The sequence below is a fragment of the Aptenodytes forsteri genome, unplaced genomic scaffold (genome assembly GCF_000699145.1).
Source record: "Aptenodytes forsteri isolate BGI_AS27 unplaced genomic scaffold, ASM69914v1 Scaffold73, whole genome shotgun sequence".
In the NCBI taxonomy this organism is placed as follows: Eukaryota; Metazoa; Chordata; class Aves; order Sphenisciformes; family Spheniscidae; genus Aptenodytes; species Aptenodytes forsteri.
This window is the reverse complement of record NW_008796215.1, coordinates 3220588-3247316: the sequence shown is the minus strand read 5'-3', so window position 1 is coordinate 3247316 and position 26729 is coordinate 3220588. Positions and strand designations below refer to the sequence as shown.

The window sequence follows — 26729 nt, the reverse complement described above, 5'->3', positions numbered from 1 at the left end:
ATCCGTCCTTCCTGTTGATGTGAATACTGAGTGGAGTGTCTGCAGAGGTGGGCCCAGAATGCCACTGTTCTTTGATGCTGCTAAAGAGCTAAAGAACATAATTTACACTTCTAAATGTTCTAAGAAGGTGTGACAATGGGTTCCATCTAGTGCTTCACTATAAAAAAGTGGGAGATAGAGAAGGAGGAAAGTGAAGCTGCTGGGTTTGATTTCTCATATTTTTTATGCAGAAGTAAATCCAGTAATCCTATCCATGACTTATTCCTGATTTACACTGATGTAAGTGAAAGGATTCAGATTCTTCAATCAATGCATTTGTTCTTTTAGCTCCAGGAAAATCTAAAATTCGGAAGTCTATTATAACATCAAGAATAAGCCACTCTGCACCTCTACAGTCTCCATTTTATTGCTGCTAGTTGTGAAGGATCTCTGATCACAACAAGGGTGTAGATGAGGAAAAGGAATGGTTTTCAAATTCTGTTTTGGTTGCCTGGACTATTTCAGGGTAGAACGAATATTAAATATACTTACAATATGCACAGCCCATGTACAGACAGATACAGCTTATATTCCTGAGTACAAATAATACCTACAAAATATACCAAGTAAGTATGTAACTGAACCAATTGTTGCTTGTGCTGTGTATTACTTAATTGGTGGGAAAAAAAGAGAATTTTTTGGAAGAGCTGTTTCACGACTGTGTTCTGCTTGATCATTTTTTATAGGCTTTTCCATTTGGGTCTCCAAATGTTTCTCTGGAATAACATGTCTCCTTGTGTTCTGCACATCATTTTCTGTTGTGCCTGTGGAGGACACAGTGGAAGTCAGTCTTTCAGCCAGTTCACTTTTCACTTTGTCAGCTGTATCTTTCCAGATATTTTCTGTAATAATAAATAAAATGATAGGGTAAGACTGCAGACTCTTAGCAGCAGATAAACACGATGGCCACAAATTCACAAAAAATCAGTTGAAAATTTTCTCTGGGATCTTACAACCACCATTGATGCATTCTTTTGCTCTGAAAGTGAAGTGCACTATGGTGTGGTGTCAGATGCCATAACTATTTTCCTGTCAGTAGGGAAAAGATCTTTCTATGTGAATTTTTAGTACTGCCGGTCTTATTGCTGGCAGCCGCTATAAAACATAAGTAATGGTTTCTACAGAAGTGAGAAATAGTGGCTCTATTCACTACATTCCAGTGACCATCCATTATCTGCACACTGTGTACTATCACCTCACCTTACTTCAGACAGATGATATTAAATATAAAGAAATACCAAACACTGATACAAATGCATTTAGTTCTCCAGGTAGCACATGCTTACGAATATTCTCTTTTTTCTTTTCTGGTGTAGAGGAAGAGGCATCACTCAGCTTCCTTGAAGTCTGTGTTTTCTGTTTTGCTCTGTATATTTTTGGTTCCTGGATCCATGCATGCTTCATTGCTTCATCGGGAGTCATGCGCAGGGCAGGTTCCCACCTTAAATCCATGATAGACAAATAGTTATTTAACAGTAGCTCTAACTGAAAGTCAGTTTAAGCCAAAAGATTTAGTATTGCCTTCTGAAAGTCATGTCATGAGGACATTTTTTGAAACAAAAGAACTTTGACTGAAAACAAGGAAAAATCTTATGTGCTTTTCTCCATCCTTCTAAACTTTTTATTTACTTCAGCACTGTGTGCTTTGCTGATCAAACTTTCTGCAGCATCAAACCATTTTTAATATGCAGTTCACAGTGTTATTAGGGTAGGGACTCTACTGAATATTTGTTTCAAGGTTTTCACATTCTGTCAATGCAAGCTCCAAGAAAGGGAACATAAATGGGACATAGGGTAATTCATTAAAAGATATGTCTTCCCTAATTTAACTGCACCTGAAACTACTGTAGAGACTTAGTGTAACAAAACTTATGTGAGATCTTATTATGGAAATGAAAGGTGTGTTTTTTCCCGAAATCTCTACATTGACTTTATCCTCTCACAGGTTTCATTCACTGAGTTCTCACACCCACATACTCACAAGCGTCCTGGCCAAGACCACTTGTGTGTCACACAGAGGACAAGGGTTGTCAGCTACTAAGTCTTCATCACGTCTGGGGTTCTTCTTGTTTGGTGATGATATACTCATCTTTTGACAGATCTTTTATATCCTTTAGGAATCACCTGCTGTTTGGGCATGGTCCTTCACATCAGAACCTTGCTGACTTCAGTCTCCATAAATGTTAGGTGAGGTAGCTACTCATGGTCTGTTTTTCCTTGTATTTTGGAACATATGTTTGTTTTCCTTTTGGGTTAACAGGAAAATGAACAGCATATGTGATATTCTGCCACCTTGTTGCCATGCAATTGCTCGGAGGTTTGAGATTTTTCATTGCTGGTCACCTGTGCTGTGGTCTCACCACAGTGCAGGCTTCCTGGCTGTGACACAGACAACACGCTCCCCAGTTTTACAGGTGGGAGCACTGTCCCGGGAGCACTGTCCTTTGTTACCAATACACACCATTCTTTCAACGCCTGTTCTGCTGTTTCTTCCAGTGCTTAAACACACATGCATTTCCATTCGTACTGCATCCATATCAATCCTAATGTTTCTGTTACTAATCTTTACATGAGTTAGCTACATGATTAGACAAAACTTCGTTCTGTTTTGTCTAATCTCAGTGCTGTCCAGAACTGTACAGAAACAATATAGGGAAAAAAGATATTCTTGTCATTGCAAGAGCAGAGTGAATTTTTTTTTGGTCTGATGTTTTCATCTGCAAAACATATATAGGTCGTATATATATATATATTCGACGCATACAGGTCAAACAAAACTATTTGTGAAGTCATGGCGAATGTATCAGTCTGCTTTAGACAGACACAGATTGGCAACTGAAAAAGACAAAATAGTTCAATTCTTTTTTGTCTCAAAAAGAGTTTTCATTTCAAACCTTACTTCATTCCTTTGAAAATTTAAACAATCTCAATATACAATATTTTTTTCTCTGTGACCTGAAATGACTTGTTTACAGGTTTTTTTGCTTCACTGAAATTATTTCCTAAATGTTCTGATTCAGCCAGCAAACCAAAATGGATCAATGATTCATACAGCTTTAGCAAGCAGAGAACATTAAAAGCAACCTTCTTGTGAAACAGAGAGGGATGATTTATTTTTATTTCATGTAACCACAAGTTAGCATGGATTTCTTTAGGAAAGTACTACTGAACTGCTAGAAAGAAACTGACAGTCAGTGCTAAAGAAGACACAAAATATTAGCCTTGCATAAGATACAGGTAACACTGGAAAAGGTATGGGACCAGCTTCTGCCGCCATTACACAGTACAAATTAGGATCCAAGCTCACCCTGAAAGCCTTACTGCACCTATGCAAGAGGTCAGTATTTAAGGCAACCAGATAAAAGTTTGTTCCTGCATGCTCGGTCTTTTATTTTGATGGATGAGTAAAACCTCATTAGCCACCATCTCCCAAGCAAAAAGACCTATTAGTAACATGACACCTCATATCAGCAGGGTCCATGGAGTCCCACCCTGCAAAATACTTAGTAACCTCACTGCCTTGGAAAAGACACATGATCATGTTTGAACCACAAAATAGTTTTGCTTCTCCCACACTATTATATTGTATTATTATTCATTCATTAAAAAGTCCCATTTACCTTGTGATGACGGATGATACCCTGGTGACACTAAATCACATCTCTCTTCCCCCACACAAACACATAGACACTTTGCCACTGACGCTCTCACCATCAGTGTGGTTCGCTGTTGGAACAGGTTGCCCCAAGACACTGTGGATCTCCCTCTTTGGAGATACCCAGAACCCTACTGAACAAGGTCCTGAGCAACCTGCTCCAAGTTTGATATGCTTTGAGTGGGAGGGTGCGCTAGATGAGTTCCAACCTAAATTATTCTGTGATAATTATGTGATATTCTGGCATAGAGAATCTGTGGGATTTCTACCTTGAGTGAAGACTGTTAACAATTACATGTTATTTGCATTTAGCGGTTTACAAAAATGTGCAAATGATCAGTTTCCTTTAAGAAAACAGCTGTGGACCACTTGTCATACTAGGTATTCAGTAACAAAATCCTTGACTGGAGGAAAGTCAACAGTTTATCCTAGAAATGACGGGATCTGAGACATATTAGACTCTTCTTGCATTCTGAGCTCCACTGATTTATAAAAATCTATTCCAGCCAAAAGAATGGAAAAATAAAGTGTATCAAATAATTCTTGAAATGTGCAAAGTGACTGCTGTCAATGAAAAATAAGTGTAACTATGATAAGGAGAAAAAGGGCTTAAATCAGCATGCAAACTACAAGGTAACACTCTGGTAACTGTGCTAAGTAATTCTCCACACTGACTACCACAGTCAAGAAGAAGCAAGCAAACAATACCATTGATTCTGGGGTGGAGGCATGGCTGAATGTACTTTGCCTTTTTATCCTCTGCTAAGGAGGAGGCGTATGGTGTATTGGAACTGAAAAGAGTCTAATCTCACCCAAGGGAACATGCACGCAGAGAGCAAGATCTTTGTGAGCAGATATTCAAAGAAGCAGAACTGTTTTCATACATATACCACAGTGTATCACCTGATTGCCAATTCCAAGGGCTAGCACAGAAAATATAGTCAAGCCATTCAAGCCGGCTAAGTCAGCTCCAATTATAACTCCTGCTGGAGGATATTGGAAGAGTTTCTTCCCACTGGAGTGGGAGTTAGATTTAAGTACAAAACCAAACTTTGATCTCCAGATATGCACTGCCTTGGGACAGTGCATTACCATTATCTATATTATCTGAATGAACCTTTATCTCAGATAAAACAGAAAGGATTTAATACAAAGGCCTCAACTGGTAAAAAACATTGCTTTTAGAATTTAGTCTCCAGAATCCAAAGATGAAGAATCTGCTTTTAGATATGATGATGTCAGCTTTCTTTTGTACCTTGGACTAATCCCATATAGTCTTTTTGTGCAATGATTTCTCCCCGCAATAAGCTCTGAATAAGAATAGTTATCCAAATGCTATCATGAGGAAAAAACCCCAAAAAACAGAAAACAAAAAACCCCCCCAAAACCAAAACACCAACCAAAAAACCCCAACAGATAGAAAGATTTTAAAGGTACAAGAGGATGAAAGCAAAGTCAAAACTAGCCTGCTGTATATAAGTCAAAACAATGAACTCACATTAGACATCCTTTCAGAAAGTCCAAGAAACCAGCATCATGGGTTTTCAGCACTGTGCTTAGATCCTTGGAGTCTGGGCATCTCTTTTTTCCCTTGCTGTTAGTTATGGATTTAGGAAAACCTTTGGAATCTTAAAAAAATAAAGACATGCTGAAAAAATTACGTTAAAAATCCTCACCAAATCTTTAAGAGTTGCAAAAACAGTACCCATATCCATCCCACTAACTCTGGTTTTGCCCTGTTGGACTGATAGTCTGCCAGCATTGTGGCAAACAATATTGGTTACATCCTAGAGATTGCATCCTACACTGTGTTTTTTGTTCATTTTGTGTAATTTCCAAAACCAAACTATACCCAGAGGCATGAATTTAATCCCCAAACCCACTGCGTTCCTTTTAGCAATAATATTTTGAAGGAGTAACAGTGGAACGGATTTCCCAGTCCCTTCCCTATCACCTTGGCAATGAGAGGTCCATAAAACATGAAGAGCACAGTACTAGGTTCATTTGTAGGCCTCATGTTACCCTTGCTTCTCCTCAGTACCTCTTCCTGAAAGAAGTTTTGCCAGCTAAGAAGCAGCTAAGGTTCTCTGACCCTACTCTCTACCAGTGATATTAACTAGTGATTAACTAACAGGGAAGAATCCTGCAAGGAAAACAATCAGAAGCAGTTACCAAAGAATGTTCGCTTTCTTGATGCAGCCTGGATAAAATCAGCTGGTGGAAGACCCAATACCTTCAACACAGAAAATGAATTAATGGAGTTGTTACTCTTCATTTCTCCAACATACCTAACAACTGTCAGGAGAGACGAGGTATTTCACCCTCCTTCATATGAAAAGAAGCTGAATGTAGTGGTTTACTGTGAAATGTCTTCAAATCATTTCCTCTTGTGCCATTTATTGTGGAAGGAATTAAGGGATTCCTTAGAGATTTCTTACATAGAAAATGTATCTTATAAGGGATGACACAGGGATCTTCACTACCACAGAAGACTCTAAGAACAAGCATCTCTGTTAATGACACATGTAGGAGGCCACGTGGAGAGATGCTGTCTTTGAAAAATCTTGTACAAACTAACATGGCACTAGAAGGATCAGAACTTGGGGCTGAGTTCAACATCAGGTTGAAATTTAGTGATTGGTATGGAGTCACTAAGTAACTTGCTTTCACGGGGCAGTTTTGCACCTATTCTAACATTTGCACTGGGTAGGTGATCTGAGGTAGGAGATGTCACAGTACATTCCTAAAACTCTTTGAAAAACAGTTACAAAGATGACAGAGCCAAACTCCTTGGTAGGGGCAGACAGTATAAGAAGGGGCAACATCTGCAAATTGTGGCTTGAAAAGTTCAGTGTGACTATCGGGAAAAACATGTTCACCAGGAGAGTAGAGCAGCAGTTGAGCAGGTCACCCAGAGAGTTTCTACTCAAGCCTTTGAGGTTTTCAAGATTTGCTTGACAAAGACACAGCTGACTAATCAAATGCTAGCAAAAATATCTCTCTCAGCAGGAGTTTGGACTAAGGAGATCAATTCAACCAACACATATTTGATTTCTAAGAGAAGATGAGCCTGTTATAATTGGATTGCTTTTCCCTCCCCTTAGATACACTCCTTCTGTTCTAGCTTCTCCATACAAATTCTGACCAGATTACAATATGTTTCCTTCAGAAGCAAGACAGTGAGTGTACAAAGCAGTGTTTGGCACATGAAATGGAAATAACACTTTTGCATTAGAGCCCATCCTTTCAAAGGGCCCTTTGGCTGTAATAAACCTCCCTTGAAAAGGCCAGCCCATAGACAAATATATTACATCATCTCTTGACATTTCTTTTTGTTGCTGGCAGTGTAGTTTATCAAATGAGTGTGTAATTCAAAAGACAATCCCAAAAGTTACCTCCATGATGCAGGCAAGCTGGTCAACTTCATTTTCCCCTGGAAACAGCGGGTAGCCTGTGTAAAGCTCAGCCATGATACAGCCTAAGCTCCACATATCAACAGCCATAGCATAAGGATGGCCAAGGATCACTTCAGGTGAGCGATAAAACCGGCTCTGAACATAGGTGTACACTATATCAAAACAGAAAATTAGACAAGAAACAAAATGTCACAAATGGGACAGAAATGTGGATTCCAGAATTCACAGAAAAGTGAAATACATATTCAGGCATCATATATCTACTCTATCCATTAGCTGCCATTACAGGATTGCTCACATAGGCTCTGAAAACCTTTTCTAATTCCATCCCAAAATCAGTGGGTGATATGCTTTCCGCTATTCTATTTGTAAACCGTTCTTCAATAAGTTTTACTGAAAGAAATTATTCTACTAATGCTGTGATTCAGCTTACTCCATGTTCATTTTCCTATTTGGAGGTCTTCCCCTTGCATCAATCAACAGTTCTTCATTATCACAGGCTTGCACTGTAGGAAATACTGGTTTCACTGATACTTAGGGAACATCTCCTACTGCCTTCTGATTTCCCCATTAATGCATTATAGCCCCACAGCAGATGTCAAAAGATCTCATTCCAAGATTTGGATTCATCATAGTGAGTAAACTAATTCTTTTGTCATTCAGACAACTGAACAGGATTACAGCATGCAAGCTCTTATCTTCTTATTCCTATCGCTCTGATGGTCACTTTGTTTATATTTCTGCACTTCTTTGCATCCCTACATATTCAACATCTTTCTGGAAGGAAAGCGCCCTGAAATGTAAGTGCTGCACAGTATGTGATTTCACCAAGTCTGTACAGTTAGAGAATACTGTGGTGACAGTCTGTGCCCTTGTACATTTGACCAACTGTATAACTGTTGTCTGCTTTTTGTCATTCTTGTCCCAAATAAATAGCTGACTTTTTTGTTTTCTACTCTCCAATCCTGTACTACTTTGAGGGTTGTACCAATTCTTGTTTCAGCTGACAGAGTCTCCTCAGTCATGCTCCATCTTTCTTTTCACTTGTTTTGTGTTTCAATTTGTTAGTCTCCACAAATATTTCAGGCTGCATGTCAGATTACATTCTACTCAAACATGGGCAAACCTAAAATGATTACCCACTCCTACAAAACTGGAACGTAAATCTAATGGGCTGAATGCCAAAATATAGATGATCAGGTTTGGCTCAGCTTAAATATCAATCTTTCATAGGAAAAATATAAGCCATTTAAGACTAGCTTTGTTTTTCTAAGTTAATAAAATGCAGTGCAGATTTCTTTCTTTTGTTTTGGTTTGGTTTTTGTTGTTATGTTTGGGGGTTTTTTTAACACATGATATTTTCATTCCTGATGGTGGTATCATTCTTGCTTTACAATATGTCTAGTAATGTTAAGATTTATTATTAGGTGAGTTTTTATACATTCATTTCTCCTTTACAAATTTTGTTCTTGTTACCTCCTGTACATTCTACTTAAATCTTTGATGGAAAAAAAATAAAACTGAATTTAGACTTTCTAAACTAAAAGCATAGTTCCCATTCCCCCCATTGTATTAATCCAAAAAGTACCAATTATAATTTAACCATCCCACTGAGAAAGTCTCTCTGGACCTGATAACGTCCTTGTTAAGTGAAGTATTGGGATTATCCTCATAGGCCTATTTCAGCTAACCACTCTTGCAAATGCAAATGCAGTTCTGGCTTAGGACAAAGAAAAAGCATGGTAACATCTTACTTGTCTCCTACCAGTATTTGTTCCACCACCAGTGGCTGAACAGTTCATCAGATTCTAATTAGGGGCATAGGTCACTATATTAGCTCAATCAAAGAAATAGTTTTTCCACATTATTTAAAATTAAGAAAGCTTATTAAGAAAATTACATCAACTTGACTTTTCTGCAAACCTCTTTGGTGTTCATAGCAGCTTGATCCAAAATCAATAACTTTAACTGAACCTTGGCCTTTGTGGTATAATAATATGTTCTCCTAAAGAGAAAAAAAAATCACAGGGAAAACAGGGTTTTAACACCACATTAGGTTAGTGAACACTTTGGAAAATAAGCAATGCATAACACATTGGGTTTACACTTAGCTGCATAATAAAAGCTTCAAACTACAACTTCCTTGGGAATGCATTTGCTAACACGAGTAGGCATGCAATAATGTGCAATTTACCAAGGCAGAGGGGAGATTTGTAAAGGTACCTAGTTTGAAGGCTAGCTAGACAGAGACACCAGTCCCTCATGTACAATCCAAGCCACTGCACTGTGCAGTGTGTGGTGCCATCAAGGCACCAGCCAGTGAGAATGCTTGCCGTGTGAGCAGAGTGAGCGCCCCAAAACTCATTGTTGTTAATCTAGTAAAGGCAAACTGCATCTCGTTGCATGCTGTGCTAAATTAACCAGAATCATCCTTTTTGTAACCACAGAAAACCCCTGCCCCATGAATGAGTCGTACTTCACAATTCTTCCCTCAATTGCTTTCAGCCTTCTCCAGACTCCCTGTAAGCATGCCTCTCTCCACCTCACAACAATGTGATGCAGAGATCCCAAGGTAGCGATGAACAGAAATAGTAGGGCCCTATGGATTATTAGCTGGGTACAGATGGGTACAGCTCTGTGTGCCTACAACTCCAGCTTGAAAAGTGATTCTTAAACAGCTAGCTCAGGAATATTTGTGCTGATGAGTAAACACACCAGCTCTCTTCTGCAGAGTTCAATTTTATCCTCATTAAAGATCTATCTAAATCAAGGATTTCCTTTGATTTCCTTTCTGATCATACAGTCTTCTCCACTTCTCAGCAGAGAGATGGCTACCTTTATCAACCGGTTTTAAAGTGATCATATGCCAAAGCTTTGAAGGACTGAGCAGTTCCCAGGTTGATGCCAGCTAACGACAAAGTAGTTTCTTGGGCAATTAGCAGACTCATAAGGAAATACTGTGTGTGACAAAAGGGAGAAGCTGCTACTGATGAAAGTCAAGGCAAGGACTGACTTCCACTACCCAGGTGCTCTTTGTTCTGTTATGGGAAGAAGCATCCTCTCTCTGCAGCTAGCTATCCCTTCATGCTCACGATAGGACTCTGTCTCTAATACTGAATCTCTCACAATGCAGGGGAGCTGATGAACTGCAAAACCAGGTTCTGGGGGCAGTGATCACCTAGCATGAAGTCCAGAGAAACTCCATACTCTACCTTATGTTGAGAAATATCATAGGAGGCAGATGGAATAACAGATGTGAGTTTCAGGCAACATAAATTCATGAAACTGTACAATTGTAGAATGAGAACAAAATTCTCTTTTAGTTAACTCACTAAATGTTAACTAATATGTTACTCTATTTAAATACAGACTACACTCATTGATCTTGCCAACCTCATTCCTTGTCAGTGGCTGCCTGGAAACAGATTTCCCATTGGGCTAATTGTTTCTGATTAAGATATTTTGGTTATCTTGCAAGCCTCACTTCTCACTGCAAATTGGTCCAGCAAAGGTGTTGGCAAGACAATGGGTACAGACAGTATGTGACTCTTCAGACTTCTGAGTCAAGACACATTAAGCAAAGTGAGAGCAGAATTTCATCCTTAGCATTTTTACTTGAGAGATTATTTATTTATTTATTTATTTATTTTGCCGTTTTTTTATTTATTTATTTATTTATTTATTTATTTATTTATTTATTTATTTATTTATTTATTTATTTATTTATTTATTTATTTATTTATTTATTGGTTCATTTGCCGTTTTGAAAAAGAAATCAAGAGGAGATTATTTATTTATTTATTTATTTATTGGTTCATTTGCCGTTTTGAAAAAGAAATCAAGAGAAACATTCACCTGAAATGAAAATAGAATTAAAATACTTCAGAAATCTCAGAAAATTGCAAAAATTTATGTTTGGGGCTTAAGGAGAATGGAAATGTTTCACCTAGCACGAATGCTTAGCAGATATAGCAGCAGGAATTGGATCACAGGTGTTCCTCCAGAAACAGGTGAGCACCCTAAATACTGCACTATAGAATTGCTTTGTCATTGACTAGGCTACTTAATTTTATAGTTATGCATAGGACATTAAATAGACTTAACAGGATAACCTGAAACAGGCTGCCTTGTGCATATCTCCTTGTATTATAATGTCCCTCATATTGAAATACTTAATTTCACAAGTCCTTTTTTCTTTCTCTAAGCAAAAAGTCATTACCTGAATTTGATTCATATTTATTTGCATAGATTTTGGCAACCAGAAAAATCAAGTATAATACTGCAGTGAATGTACTGAATCAATGGAAAGAATCGCTTGACTCTAGTACTAATACAGTCTGAAATAAACTACAGCTTCTGTACAAATACCCTGCTGGCTTTTAAGGATTCTTTTGAGAGTTCCTCTCAATCAATAAAAAATAGGATGAAGCTAATGAATTCTGTACAGAATAAGAGGTTATGAAATCACTGTACTTACAGGCTTCAGATCACAGTGAATGATTCTTTCTTGGTAGAGCACTTGTAAACATCTCAGCACACACTGAGTGAAGTGTCGAATTAAAGGCAAACTGAAACCTTGGAAATTGTTCTTTTTGATCAACTCATACAAATTTATTCTGTGGGGGTTGTGGGGATGGAAGACGAAGAAGACAGAAAGCAGAAAAGAGATTAGGGAATTTATTTTTAAAGGCATGATTAGTTTACCTTGTATTAAGAGAGTATTTAGCCTGTCTTCCTACATCAGAGAGGACTCAGGCAGAAGAAAATGGCTTGGCTATTTTCCTCCTTTAGAATGCTGTTCTGCATGTAAATGCACAAACATCTCCCTGAGCCTCCAGATCTAAAGAAGACATAATGTCAGTGGACTTGCTTGCCTACTAAACTCAGTGCTATGTTATGCAGCTGTGCTGATTTTCACCAAGAACAACTGTCGTTCAGGAACTGAGAGAAATTTGCTTCAGTCTCCTTTCGGTCTCATTTGTCTTCGCTTTGGCACCTTTTTGTCTAAAGAGTCTTTAATCAGCAGTAAATCTTTCTAGATAAATACCCCCATAAATTCAGGTCTCGTTGGGTTTTTATATCCCTCCTGTCACCATCATATCTTAGTTCCTTCCAGTAGGGCACTAAATGATGTTGTTAACTTCTGCCAAGTGTGGTTGGCAACATGTGAACACTGCCCTGAGACCCTGAGGGCACCACCAGCCCCGATTGCCCTGCCCAGTAGGCTGGGGTTTCCCCCACCTGCCCACGGCCCAGGACCCCATGTCAGCCCCCTGGGGCCATCAGCCCCTGCCCCAGTGACACCACAGCGGGGACGGTCTCCTGCTTCCCACAGCCCTGCTATGGGCCCCGCCGAGCCGGGCCCACCCATGTGCCTACGCCCTGGCCCAGCCTCAGCCTGTCCCTGTCCCCAGGGAGGTGCCTGATGCCCAGGGCTGGGGCTGCCCCGGTGCCCCCCAGCTGCCCAGCTCCTGGCTGCCAGGCCTTGCCCTGACAGACTCGAGGGAGTCCCCACAGCTCCCGGTGCCAGAGCCCCAGGGACCCCCCAGCCTGGGCTGCGCCCTGACAAGTACTGTGTGCTTAACGTGCAGTCATTCTTCAGAGGAGGAAATGGCCGCAGGGATGGTGGCTATTGAAGGGATGCACAAGTGTGTCCTCAGCAGTATGATGTCAGGAGGTGTCCTCAGCAGGACCCCATGCGCCTGCAGTGACATAAACAACTGTAGCTTTCTGCCTTCCCTGCTTGTGCATCCACTGGTGTCAGGCAAGGCCCATTCCTTCAGAAGTAAATGAATTTGCCAGGACTTGATGGAGAAGAACGTTCACAAATTAAGGGGGTTTCACTATATTTCAGAAGCAATAAAAATTTCACCAGAAAAATATTTTCATATGACAACCAGTCTTCAACTCTTCTGTAAAGAGCTGAACATAGTGGCTATCCCATGAACTTTTTCTACAAGTTTCCATAGCAGCTTTCTGAAAAAAATAGTCTGTGTCTTCCCTGGAAAGAAGGAGTCGACTCTTATCCCTGTGTGTCTGAGTGACAGACTCACATGCAGCAATGCAATGAATTTAGGTCTGTTTGAGATCAAGCCTTCCATACAATGATGAATCTTCAGCAAGGGCTATAACACGTGCAGCAATGGAGGCTTTACTTTAAGGGATGAGGAACCATGGATAACCTCTGTAATTCCAGTTTGATGCCCTGATTACAAGGAGGCTGGCTAATAAAATGGTCTGACTTCCCTAAAATTTCTCCAAAATTCCTCCTAAGATGTGTCCTGCAGCATGCATTCATAGAAAGCAAGAAACAGCTATACTTTTTAGTTATTTAATATTATTCATACTTATATACCCTGAAGTTTACCAGTCACAAATTCATTGTTTTACTCTTTTCCCCTTAGGTCTTTCAGGGAAGATGACTTCAATACACAGCACAGAAAACAAGGGATGGATCATGTCATTGTCTGTGAGAAGTCTGAACGGGGCCTTTTTCAGTTCACCGTTGGTGACCAAAGTCTCAGTTATACAGTCTGTACTTAAAGAGTATTCCTTTCTTGTAACATCAAGAGAAGCATATTCTTCTAAAGAAGGCATAAAAATTAAAGCTTGTAAGGCACAAGATCTACAATTTCCTTAAGATTTGTGTAAAGGAAAGTATACTTTACCCCAGCAGTTCAAAGGAAATACAGAAGTGATTGCGAAAGTAGAAGTATTCCTTCATGTGGATGATATTGTGAGTATCATCTTTGTCCTTCTTCAGGAGAGCATCAAGGATCTTCACTTCTACCAAAGCCTGGCTGTGAAATCTGAAATATCACAGGACATGGGAACGGTAACATTAACTCAGTCTAGCATTTGTAGCAATACAAATGTTACAAACACCACAATCTTACTGTAATCTCAACATGTGGGGCAATGATTAAAAATTCACCATTCACCCCTGTTAACTACTGTAACTTTGATTCATTATGGTTCTTGCCTAGTCTAAATATACTGGCCTTATATAGCATTTAAGAGTAGTTATTTTGACTTGTCTGAAAAAAATATTTAAATGAAAAACAGCCTCAAATGAGCATCCAGGGTAAAATCCTAGTGCTTTCAAAATCCGTAGGAATGCTTCCATTTACTTGAACAGGGCCATATTTCACACCTACCACAGTAAGACAGTTTTGAAGAGCATCTTTACATTTAGTGTTCACTGAGGGGGAAACCTGAACAGCTAAAACTCTGTTGCTGGAGTCAACAGCATCATTCTCATCTGCTTCATTGACTCTGGTTCAAGCTAAACTCAACTAAAAATTTGTAACCAGTCACATAACAAGAAGAGGCTGCTTAGGTCCACAGTGTAGAATTTTTCATGTTAAAATGAGCAACTGGAGCCTCCCAGCATACTCCTGTGGTTTTGGAGTCTTGGGGGGGAATGTAGGCTCTCAGCTCTCAGTAATGCAGGGCTGGTTACCTCTGTCGCAGATACAGAGACCTCCTTGTAAGTCTCGAAAAACTGTGCCTGCTTTCATAGACTGTGTCTCCACTGGGTCCAGGCCAATTCTGAGGCCCTGACATCACCTTTCTTCACTCTGTTCTCACTGTGTTTAATGAAAGCCTGATGTACAGGGGGGTTGATTTTGCTTTGTTCACATTATCCCAGATTGTCACTGCCTATATAACAAAGAGCTGATTGTACTGATTTAAAGTCAACAGATGTCTCACCTTTTCTTATTCCTTATTATTTTCAATGCCACTAATTCATTGGTTTTATGATCCAAGCATTTAGCCACCTGCCCAAATGACCCTTTCCCAATCACCTCCAACACTTCATATCGGTACGCAATATGGTCATGTAAAACCTTCAAAAGAAAACAAACAGTTCAGATTCAGATAGTACAACAAAGATCAGGCTTTACTACTTTAGTAGTTCATGTGTGCGTGAGTTTACTGTCTGAAAGATGCTGGACTGGTAGCAAGTGAAGTCTACATTAAACAAGGGTGACAGAAAATAACAAGTGCATGCTTCATTGATCCACCTACCTTGCATCAGTCCTGAATGAGATGCAAATTGGGTCTCTCTTTAGGATTCTCTTCTGAGCTCTAAAGGGATTGGTACTGATGTTTTCACTATGTGAATATTTATCTTCTAGAAACAACATTTATCTCACATAGATCACTTAAGAGTTGGCAGACAGTCACTACAAACTTATTGAGCTGAAAATGAATACCATAATTTTTCCACTTACCTTTAAGTAGGAACCATGCTCATCATCGTAACAATTATTATTCTGGGTTTCAGGCAAACCTTCAATCTTTTTAGCTTCCAGCCCAAGAAACCACAGCTCTGTATAATTGAAAATTTCTTTTTGCTCATAGACTGTTAACTGGTTTCTAAAATTTTTCAAGGCTTCTAAATCAGAAAAAAAGAATATAAAACCAAAAATCAATGAAATGTCAGAAACCTGATGGCAAATTGCTTTTACAATGGAACATTTTACAGTAAAGCATGCCACTTTGAGCAAGGAGGCTGAGTAGCTGACTGTTAAAGGTCCCTTCCAATCAGCACTTCTATGATTCTACAACGTTGACATTTTGCACAAATTTATGTTTCTTTTTCTGACTTACAGTATTATGTTCAACAAAGCATTCATCATCTGTCAGCAAGACTTTTAAGAGAGCTTAGGTAAAAGTTACTTGATTCTGAGCAAAGTTATGTACCTAGATGTTTTTGAAAATCCCATCTGTTGTCTATCTGCTTCAGCAAGCTTCATAGTTTACATTTTAAAAAATGCATGTTTTTATTGATTTGATTGTCATATTCATAAAATGGCAGTAAGCTTTAGTTAACCAAAGCTTTCAAGTACTTATTTTTCTGAAAGAAAATGTCAAGTTCAGATGTATGAGGTTAGGAATTAAATGGGGCCCAAATCTGCTGTTCTCCTAGTTCGATGCTTCCTGCATGGAAACATTACAGTTAGCCTAACACCTCCACTTACATCATTTAAATCTAGATAAATAATCAGACGGTAGCATTACAAATCAATGTGTTCTCTAGGCATGCATGTGGGTGTTTTGTTAAACAGTGGCAGATCTTCATCCACTAACGCAGGGATGCTAAATCGTTTCAAAGCAAAAGGCCGCTACTTACTTTTTTTTCCTAGACTACTCCTAAAAATAGATTAACTCTGCCAGAAACTTTCTGGATCCGAGAACTCCCAAAATGCAATTTAGCTCACATAGATAACACGTGACACAGCTACAAACAAGTGGGAAAAGTGTTTTATCGCTGTAATAGAATATTGCTGTCACCTACATGACCTGTCATAAGTCTTAGACAAATATACGTTCTTTTGTAGAAATCATCGAGCCCGCCCATGTTGCTTTCCTCCAAATTCTTTGTTAAATATTTCAGAGAGCATTTAGCATGGGACCTCTGGCCACTGACTATCCTGACTGCATACACTCCCTATCTGTGCAGGCAGCCTGTCACTCCAGTCTTTTTAGCATGCTCCCTTATATTCTACCTGACGCTGTCATAGGCAATTTGAGACTGATGCTGGTGCTTTCCAGTTCTGATGTTTTTGTCTGGGCTCTGGTATTGCTTTCAGGAAGACTGTCCTGAAGGTTAAATTGGGAAAAATTGCCTTGAGTTCCATTTTCCTGCCAAGCAAAAAAAAAAAGGTAAATTTTGCTTTCAGATATTTTCATGAACATTCAGCTGATTTGCAATTATATAAATATATACAAAAATATATTAAAAAATGCTACAATCCCAAAGACAAAGATGCAAGATATTTATTTTGGATTTGTTGAGTGTCAACTTTGTGCTGAGACAGAACAAGCATGCTTGGGGACTAGAACGCCCTACTTACCCAGAGAGTAAATTCTGCCAATAGCACTAGAGGCTCTTGGACCATGGAAAGATAAATCTCTAAATAAGAGAAGAAGTTCATCTTCCAGGTTCATTCAATACATGGGCACTCACTTTCTTTAAGTGCTACAAATTGCCATGGTTTGATTAAGTTGCAGTAACTCACATGAGCTAGGGTAGGGTCTGAGTATGGTCTTCCTAGTACAACGGGCAGGAAAGATATAATAGGCATTATCCATCTCAGATTTCTGTGTGGGCACATCCACTGGAGAGTTGTGCTAGAATCCTTGAGATTGCTTGTGCAGCCCACAGAACTGCAGGGACACCAGCTTGGGTCTGCACACATATACATTTGCAACAGAAACATCAAGATTGGTATGAACGGGGAATGAATGGGCCTGTGTGGGTGCAGGAGCACTTGAAGGAACAAACTGCAGAAGAAAAGATATACAGATGTCACCTCTATCAACAGGTCACCAAGATCCCAGCACATGCAGATTCTCAGGGCTCCCAGAATCGGAAAACAAAGAACAGACTACAGAATCAAGCCATGGAGAGATGATGGAGGGTTGGAGATAAAAGACAGCCAAATAAGGAGACAGAAGACAGTGTGCTCTGGGATAAGGATGTAGGGTGTGGGGACCCAGGCCGTGTTCTCCTCAATCCCTTCATTGAGGGGAAAAGACTCAGCTGGATACAATGCATCCAATGGATCAATACCTGGCTGAAGCTGCAGAGAGGGCTATGGCTTCTACGAACATAGGATGAGGAACAAGAACTGCTGAGCAGAAACAGGATCCATCTGATGAAGCAGGGCAAGAGCGTCTGCAAACAGCTTTGCTAACCTAGTGAGAACAGCTTTTAATTAGGTACATCAGGGAAGAGTCATCATAACCTAAAGGCCCTGACACTCATAGGGTAATTCAGTCACCTCAATATCTGCTGAAGTGGCAAAAGCATTCTGGGAGATTTCTGGACTGTGTTCTTAATGCAGGTGATCTGAGATGTGCTGCTGGACCTGTTACTCCCATGCAAGGAACAATTGGTTGAGGATGTGAAGGTCAGGGGAAGGGCAGCTTTGGTTGCAGTGACCATGCGATTGTGGAGTTTAAAATCCTCAGAGAAGTAAATGAGACAAGCAGTAGAACTACAAACCCTGATCTTCAGGAAAGCAACGTTTGTTTTTTCAGGGATCTTCCCATCATAAACCCATGGAAGACTGCCCTCGAGGGCAAAGGAAATCAGGAGAGTTCACTGATCTTCAAAGTCAATCTCCTTAAAGCACAAGAATAGTTCATTCCAACATGCAGAAAGTTGAGCAAAGGCAGCCAGCGTGGATGAAAAGGCAACTTCTGACCAGGCGCAAACACAGTAAGGAGCACAAAAAAGGTGGAAGCAGGGATGGGTTATCTGGGATGCATGCAAGAGACACTACCTGAACATGCAGGCATGTTTAGGAAAGCCAAAGCTCAGCTGGAATTGCAGCTAGCAAGAGATGTGAAAGTCATTAAGAACAGTTTCTGTAAGTACGTCACCAGCAAAAAAGGAAGGGTAAGGGAAATGTGAACCCACTGCCCAGTGGAATTTGGGACCTAGTGACCAAGGATTTGGAAAAGACCAAGGCACTCAATGCTTTTCATTGGTAAGTTTTGGTCTCAGGCCTCCCAAGTCCCTGAGTCTAGAAGTAGTGTTTGTGTAAAGAAGCATTACCTACTAGAGGAAGATAGTTAGGAACCACTTAAGTAGCTGGACATACCTAAGTCTGCAGGACCAGATGGGATGTACCTGAGGGTGTGGAAGGAGCTGGCCAATGTCATTGCAAGGCAGCTCACTGTCATCTTTGAAAGTCAATGGCAATCAGGAGCAGTTCCTGACCATTTGGAAAAGGCAAACATCACGCCTACCTTCAAAAAGGGCAAGAAGAAGGCTTCAGGGAACTACAGGCTGGTCAGCCTTACCTCAGTCCCTGGGAGGGCTATGGAACAATTTGTCTTGGAAGCCATTTCCAATCAAACGAAAGACAAGAAGTTGATTTGGAACAGTATGGATTGCCAGTTGGCCAGTATGGATTTGTCAACATAAGTTGTGAGCAAATGGTGTCTGAACAACTTGATTGCCTTCTCTGATGACATGATTGGCTTGGCCAATGAGAGGAAAGCAGTGGATGTTGTATACTTTGACTTCAGTAAGACCTGTGACGCTGTCTCCCACAGTATGCTAGAAGCCCAAAGAGTGAGATATGAACTGGATAAATGGATCATGTGAGTGGAAAATCAGCTGGATGGTCAGGTTCCAAGGACTGCTATTGGTTACTGGCGGCATCCCTCAGGAATCAATACTAAGGCCAGTACAGTTTAGTGTCTTTATTAATGATCTGGACAATGCATGAGTTCACCCTCTCAAATCTGCAGACCATAGCAGGGCTGCTATCCAAAGGGACTTCAGCAGGCTGGAAAAATGGGCTATGGGTATCTTCTGAAGTTGAACAAAGACAAATGCTGTCCCGCACCTGGAACAGAATATACCCATGCAACAGGACAAGCTGGGGGACAACTAAGAGGATGCAACTTTGCAGGGAAGGGCCTGACAACAACTTGAACATGAGGTAGCAGTGTGCTCTTGTAGCAAAGAAGGCCAGAAACATCCCGGGATGTATTAGCAAAAGGATAGGCAGCAGGGTGGGAGAAGTGATCTCCCCCTCTATTCAGCATTTGTGAGGCCACGCTGGGAGTATTGTGTCTAGTCTGGGGTTTCCCAGTACAAGAAAGACAGTGACCAACTGGAGTGAATTCAGGGGAGAGGTCAGGGGATGGTCAGGAGCCTGGAACACATGATGTACAAGGAGAGGTTGCAGTAAATACATTTGTTCAGCCTGCAGAAGAGGAAGCTTCAGGAGTGATCTTACTGTGTCTAGTCACTTGACAGGATGGTATAGAGAAAGCAAAGCCAGACTCTTCTCAGAGGTGCATGGTCCTAGGACACGATGGGTATGTGGCAAACGGATACAAGTTGCAACACAGGAAATGCTGATTAGATATTACAAGAAACATTCTTAGGCCCCAGCCTGAGAACTGCACTCTGCCCATTCCAATACACACTCCCTCAATTCAGCAATGCTGTGTTATTTCTAGGGAAGGGTAAACAAAGGTCTCCAAAACAGACAGCACATAATCATGCTCTCTTGGTTGAAATGCTTATTGTTCCCTGGCATTTCTAAGCCAAGCAAAAGGCTTTTTTATGGGTGTTCACACAGCTTCTTATGAAAGTCTATAAATTCAATTTAAAGAATTTAAAAAACCTCTGTAAAACGCTTGGCTCCAATCTTTTCACAGAAAATAAAATGGAGGGATGGTTCATTTTCAGATGCAAAGCTTAATCATTGGCTTTTGTAGGAGTTGAGTGCAGGTTTGACTTATGAAGGCCACAGACTTAAGCTTTAAAGAAAATTTAAATTGCTTTGGAGACTAACCCATTCCACCTCATCATTCAAGCTATTTTGCATCTTGTAGCTACGCCCAATGATACACACCCCCCTAACCGAAATAAATAGTTTGTAGTAGTAGCAAGCTGTCAATTTCAAAGTCAAAGTATATGAGAAGACTCTTGACTTCCCAAACAAAATGCATCGTATGGGGACTTCCAGTGCAAGAGATCTGAAAAGACTTCATATTGGAGCCCTACAGAACCTGTCGAGTCTCTCAATAAAGAGACTCCATTGAGTCTGGTGAAAACAGGAGTGATCAGAGTAGTGGTGGTGAGTAGTGCAGGTCCCTGATTTGCTGGGGAGAGAAGCAGCAAAGGCAGAAGAGTTCAGACAGGGGATGGACATAGGATTTGTGAAAAAATGAGAAAGAAGGAACGCCAAATTGAAGATGAATTAAAAAACTTCCCATGATGTTGAGTGTACATTTAAGTATCTGGAGACACACACAACCATGCTGGTAAGCAATTTATCTATTTGACTGTTTATAGTTCTTCATTTTTTTTCTCTTTAACTATGGCTGAAAACAGAAACTGATGCAGATGCTGACACTAAATTGTTTCTCTCTTCCCACACACAAACACACTTGTGACACTTTGCCACTGACTTTTAGCAGTACTTAGAGAGAAGCTGGTTAACCAGTCAAACACAAGATGTCTAAGAGCTTTATAACTCACCTGAAGAGAGGGGAGGACATTCTGCAAGCTCTTATTTGTTATCTGAGGCAGGCTGCTTTCAAGGGGGGAAGTGTTTGCAGTGTCTGCAACCAAACCATGCTTTGCTTGACCTTCCAGATGTGGGAGGGAAAGAACACCGCGACTGACTTTCTAAATAGAAAGCATAAGTAAATATTACATAACGACCTAGCAAGCAATTCTGTGTAACACCTTCGAAAAACAGAGGGATTTAAAACCTTGGAAAATGTGTGTGGTTCACTTCTGACACCTAATGGCGAAGGGGAAAAGAGCAGATACTCTCCAGCAGCTCCGAGTTGTACTAATGCGCAGGAGGAGCTTGTCCAGGCAACTGGGCAGCCTGGCACATTTTAGGGAATGAAAGCTTCCCCACAAAAGCATCTCCATCCAGCATCAGACCAGTGACTGCTTCAGCTGGAAAAGGTGGTTGGACTTGGAAACTGAATGGCCATTCCAGGCAGCTGGACTCCTTTGAGTGGGGAAAATAAAGCATATGTAGGGTAATAAGCAGACATGAAGAGTAAGTGGCAAGGAAGATCATTAGCTATTCCCAATGGTAGAAGAGAAATTGGGACTGGACAGCTGCCCAACACCAGGGTGGAGACAGTGGGAGGGTCTTCCCTGCACCAGTTTCTCAATATGTCCTTCCCCCTCATTTCCCATGGAGTTCACTTTGACTAGGCCTCTTTGTTGCACTCCTCGTTAGTGAGGAAAAGGCAAGCTCTGTGAAAACTTTACTGAAAAATAAATGCTTATACTCATTTGAAAACTCCAGGATTATTAGTCCTTCCTTCAGACTTCTCCCATTTGTTATTTGCAAAACATTTCTATACTGCTCATTCTTTAAAGTCAGTCATTTAAGGATGCAGTTTTATGAATGTTAGGACTTCTAATATTCTTGGATATCTAAAGTGAGAGAAATCACATTCTTATCAGCAAAGAAAATTTTCGAGGTAGGCTATTTCTTTGGCAAATAATTAAAAAATGATTTGTAATAGATCTGAAATAGATCAACTATGCACTATCAAGTGCAGAACAAGGTCCAGAAAGTTAAGGCTACAAGGCCTTAAGCCTTAAGGCCTTAATGGCCTTAAGCCACATAAGCCTGTGAAATTTTTGTCATCAGCGAAGGATAGAAACATACTTGTCAAGCTTTTGACAACAGAAGAGAGGTTTGATTTTTTTTTTTCAAAAAGCAAAGAAACAAAGCTCTCAATACATCTAACTTGAATGAATAAGTTTTCTTTTCCAATACTACAGAAAAGTCTTTAAAACCTTAGAACCGAGATTCCAGTGGACTTTTCCTGAAAGCTTCAAGAAACGAAAGTGGCTAGGCAGAAGAAATCCCTCAAATGCTACTGAACAGCTAGCAAAAACAAAATACTCGCAGGCACTTGGGACAGTCGTACAGCTACAGGGGAAATGGAAAAGTGCAGGGAATAAAGGACTTCCCTCTGTTCAGATTCATTTATTATAAGGGGTCTCTTAGAAAACAAGCATTCAGATATTTTTAAAGTCAGCTGAAGAGTCACGTACCTGATGGAAGACTCTGTTAGATCCCAGATGATCTCTCTCTTGAACAGTCAGTTGAGACTGAGAAAATGCATCCACATGGGAAGACTGCAAACATGAAATGATGCTTTAATAAAAATTATTCTGCAAAAAAATCCTGAAATCTCTGTATGGTTTCTGCGCTTCTTTCCTTTGTGGCAATGTCTGTACCAACACCGTGTATGAGAGAGGACCACAAAAGCTGCTGAAAACGCTCTATGCTCTGGCAATTCCTCTCCCAGTCGAACAGCTGTTTTGTGGGCAGGTGCAGAGGCAGCTTGCTTTGCCTATTATGCCTCTCAGCATGCTTGATATGCCCATGTGGTCAGCGGAGGGGAAGGGGGGGGCCTTTGCCATCCCTAAATATGTGCTCGAAAGCAGATAGTGAGTGTGCTTGGAAGGACCGCTTTAAACTGTCTCACAAGGTAGATTGTGAGCCCATCCATTGTTAATACAGCATTAAACTGATTCAACTTGTGTTACAGATTTTACAAAAACACAAATCATTGTTTAAATTTACTGAGATATAGGAAAAAATCCATTGGTTCCAATGGACAGATAATATTAGCAACAAATACAAAAAAAGAAACATGGGGAAAGTGCTAAGCAGCTCATCATGTTTTAAGATTCTACTAGTGCTTTCAGCAGTTTTTTTATAAAGATGAACATGATAAGTAGCACTGTACGTTTCTGTCCAATAACAGACTGTAGTGAGTTGCAGAAATCTTTACAATAATTTAGATACTGCAACCTCTGGCTACAGCAGCTTGGAGCTCTGCTCTATAGGCTGGAGTGAACCCCACTGGGTTTGGTCAAGTGTGCTACCTTGTCCATGGGCTCTGAGACACAATGTCATTCTACTCATAGTCAAAAAAATTATCTTTAACCAATTAGACACAGCAATTCCACTATAGGAGTTCTGTAGTGGTAGAACAGCAGTATTTTCTCTAGAAGCAGAGGAACTTGGAGGCACGAGCCTCCAAGAACTTTAATTTAGAGTTTCAAAATAACAAATTTGCAGCCAAAATTATCTTATGGATGTGAGCTGCAGATTAAGAATACTTAAATAAAGCAGCATGGTATTCTTCTTTATCTGTTTTGCAGCCGGGGTTTCCATGACCTGTACCTGTCACATATTCTTAAATGGGCAGAGCACCTGCTGATGATAAAGTCATTGCTCTTTAAAATGACTTTTAGCCTATCCAGTGCCAGTATCAGTGCCAGGGGACCACTTTTTAAAGGGCTTTGTCATGGACTTCAGGTAGTCCACATGAAAATATGTCTGCATAGTGGAGGAGTACGCTTAATGTGTTTTGTACTGGCTAGTGCCATAAAACATCCGCCATGATGCAGTCTAGCTGTGCTGAAAGGGCCTCTGTCTGAGCCTGGAAGAAGAAGGGACAACTCAGATGAGACTGCTGCATCTGTGCCACTACACCGCATATATACAGGAGCTGTAGCAGTTGAGGGATGCTTGTGTACAAACTGATCCATGCACATACAGTGACCCCGATATATCCAGGGCACATCGGCATTTCTACAAAGGTGCAGATCAAGCTGAAGATACATGTGCAATAGCTCTGACACATCCTGCTCTGTAATTATGGAATAGGTGCTCAGAGAGGCTGCGGGATCTCCATCCTTGGAGATGAGGTTAGATTAGACACCTCTAGAAGACACTTCCAAACTGAATATGGAGAGAAAACTCTATGTACAAATCTACCCGATCACATGAAGGAAATGCTGCCCTCTGACATGCGGGTTCAACTGTCTCACTGTCAACCATGAAGACTGGTCAGCTGTCAACCACTAAAGCTGGGCAGACCTGCTAGAAACTGCCCTTTGGACAACTGTGCTGTTAGTGTCCACGGCAGGGATTTTCTCATTCTTTTCATTTGAAAAGTCAGGGGAGAAAAAACCCGCAAATAAGTAAGTCCTTCTGCAAACTTAAAGGGTAAACTTCAGATTCAGAACAAGATGAGAACAACAGCTCTGGGTTTAGCCTTATTATGCTAATTTGGTACAGTTTGAGAGGAAAGCTCATGGATATCTGTGCAGCAGAGGAGAATATTAGGAAAAGGAAAGGTACTAAGACCTGTCTTTGCAGGACAGAGTCAGTGATCCCCATCTTTGGAACTAGAGATCAGCTGGCCAGGGGTAAGGGATTTTGCGCTGTAAATCCAAAACATCCCCAGCACCACCATAACAAATGGTCCCAGAAGAGAACCACTGGATTATTGCACCCTACATATGAATGTCCTAGAGCATGATATACTTTGCCCGGTGCACCCAATGTCCTTGTGGTCACTATCCTCCAGTGTGAATTTACATAGACGATCTATGGAAAATCCAGTGCCAGAGTATTTTTACAGACAAACACTTCACAATGCAAATTACGTATCCTGCATTTCAAGGGAGAATCACATTTGTTCTGAAGATGAGTCTGGGATCCACATTCATAACTGTACTAGATATATGAACCCAGGTCTTAATAAGACTATTAATTTTAGTGCATGTTATACTTCTTCCCACACCTCATCTATACTTTACTTCCAGCTAGCTTTATTTTTCAGTTTCTGGAGCTGATGAAAACATTACACTCCATTTAGAGACAGTTTCTTAATCACTTTGTGCTTTTCTAACTACAAGTCAATATAAAGCCAGGATTTTAGAGAGAAACAGCTATCACTGAAAACCAAAGAAACAGTGGACTTCACATACGTGTACAGACTGCAGAGTCTTCACTCCAAAATGGCATTTTATTTCTTAGCATTCCTTTTAAAAGGCTATGCAGTGATGTCTATATTACTAAATATAAATTTCAAAATATATTGTATTTACTAATAAAGCAGGAACAATTCACAAAATGTCTTTAAAACTCAGCAAGAGCTAAGGAAGGAGGTGAGTGAGCTCCAAGATGTGCTGCCAGAATTTGGAATCCATTTAATTTCCATTCACTGGGGAAAGATTAATAAGATTTTAAGATGGACATTTCTTCTTTTACACTGCAAAAGCAAAATGAGTCCATCAGCCCATGTCCATGCCTTTTTTTTAGTTATGGAAATTTGTGATTCTCTTTGTCTCTCTTTCTCAAAACCTACTTATTAAGGGTTTATAGTTCTTCAGTGCTCTTTGGGCAATTTATTCAAAACACCTTAAAATCAATAACTGATCAACCCTCATAACATTCCCCCAAATCGGTAAATAGTATAATCTTTTATCCGTGGAAAAACTGATCTGTGCCTACAACAGTCCTGCTGGTGGCTGAATGGGGAGCAGGTGGATCGATCAGTTAGTCCGCGCAGTAACTTATTTGATGGTCTTGATCCAGATGACCCATCAGCCGCTGCTCTAGCAAAATCCTGTACATCTAGTATGGGATCTACAGCTGAGCTGTTGTGACTGGTTTAATTCTGGCAGATGCACTCCAAAGAAAAACTGCAGCAACTGTTACTATTCCACTCCATTTCACTCCTGGCTGTCCTACTCCTATAGCACTCAGCCTGTCCTACAGCTCCAATATTGCACTTCAATCCCAAACTATCACCTCCTGCTATTCCAGCCCTTCAAATCATGTATTACCTTGCTAATTCCATTTATCACTCAAGAAACAGAACAATGTCCTCATTCACTACCTAGTCTGCAGTCATAAGGAGTTTTAGGTACTGAGCATACAGCACTCTGCAAAATCAGAAATTGTGACACATTTTCATAATTCCCAAAATGTCAGCTTATTTTTTTCTGTACCCAGTTGACCACAGAAATCAGAAATGCATTAAAATTTTAGAAATTATTAAATACACAACTATATAAAATATAGACTCCATTGTCTCCTCATTTAAATGGGCACTTCCTTCTCTCTGTCCTCTATCAAAACTGAATAAAGCCTGTAGAATACATAGAGAGAATGCAATGTAGGTGTTAAATCATACAATATATTAAAAAGCCATAGCAAATGCAGTCTCACTCACTCAAAATACAGTAGGAACATAAACATTTTCCCCACCTTGTCAACTATTTCTGTCAGCAT

General features: G+C 40.2%; 1 protein-coding gene across 1 annotated transcript; it reads right to left on the bottom strand.

Moving 5' to 3' along the window:
• Window positions 1–645: 645 nt before the first annotated feature.
• On the bottom strand, window positions 646–26729 carry DYRK4 (dual specificity tyrosine phosphorylation regulated kinase 4). The gene is made up of 14 exons (XM_009288514.2): window positions 26706–26729; window positions 22685–22768; window positions 21131–21280; window positions 16626–16761; window positions 15348–15511; window positions 14824–14960; window positions 13779–13919; window positions 11588–11726; window positions 9034–9115; window positions 7090–7262; window positions 5867–5927; window positions 5193–5322; window positions 1326–1480; window positions 646–881 (listed from the first exon to the last, which is right to left on the bottom strand). The coding sequence occupies exons 1-14, from the start codon at window positions 26727–26729 to the stop codon at window positions 646–648; spliced, it is 1812 nt and encodes a 603-aa protein (XP_009286789.1).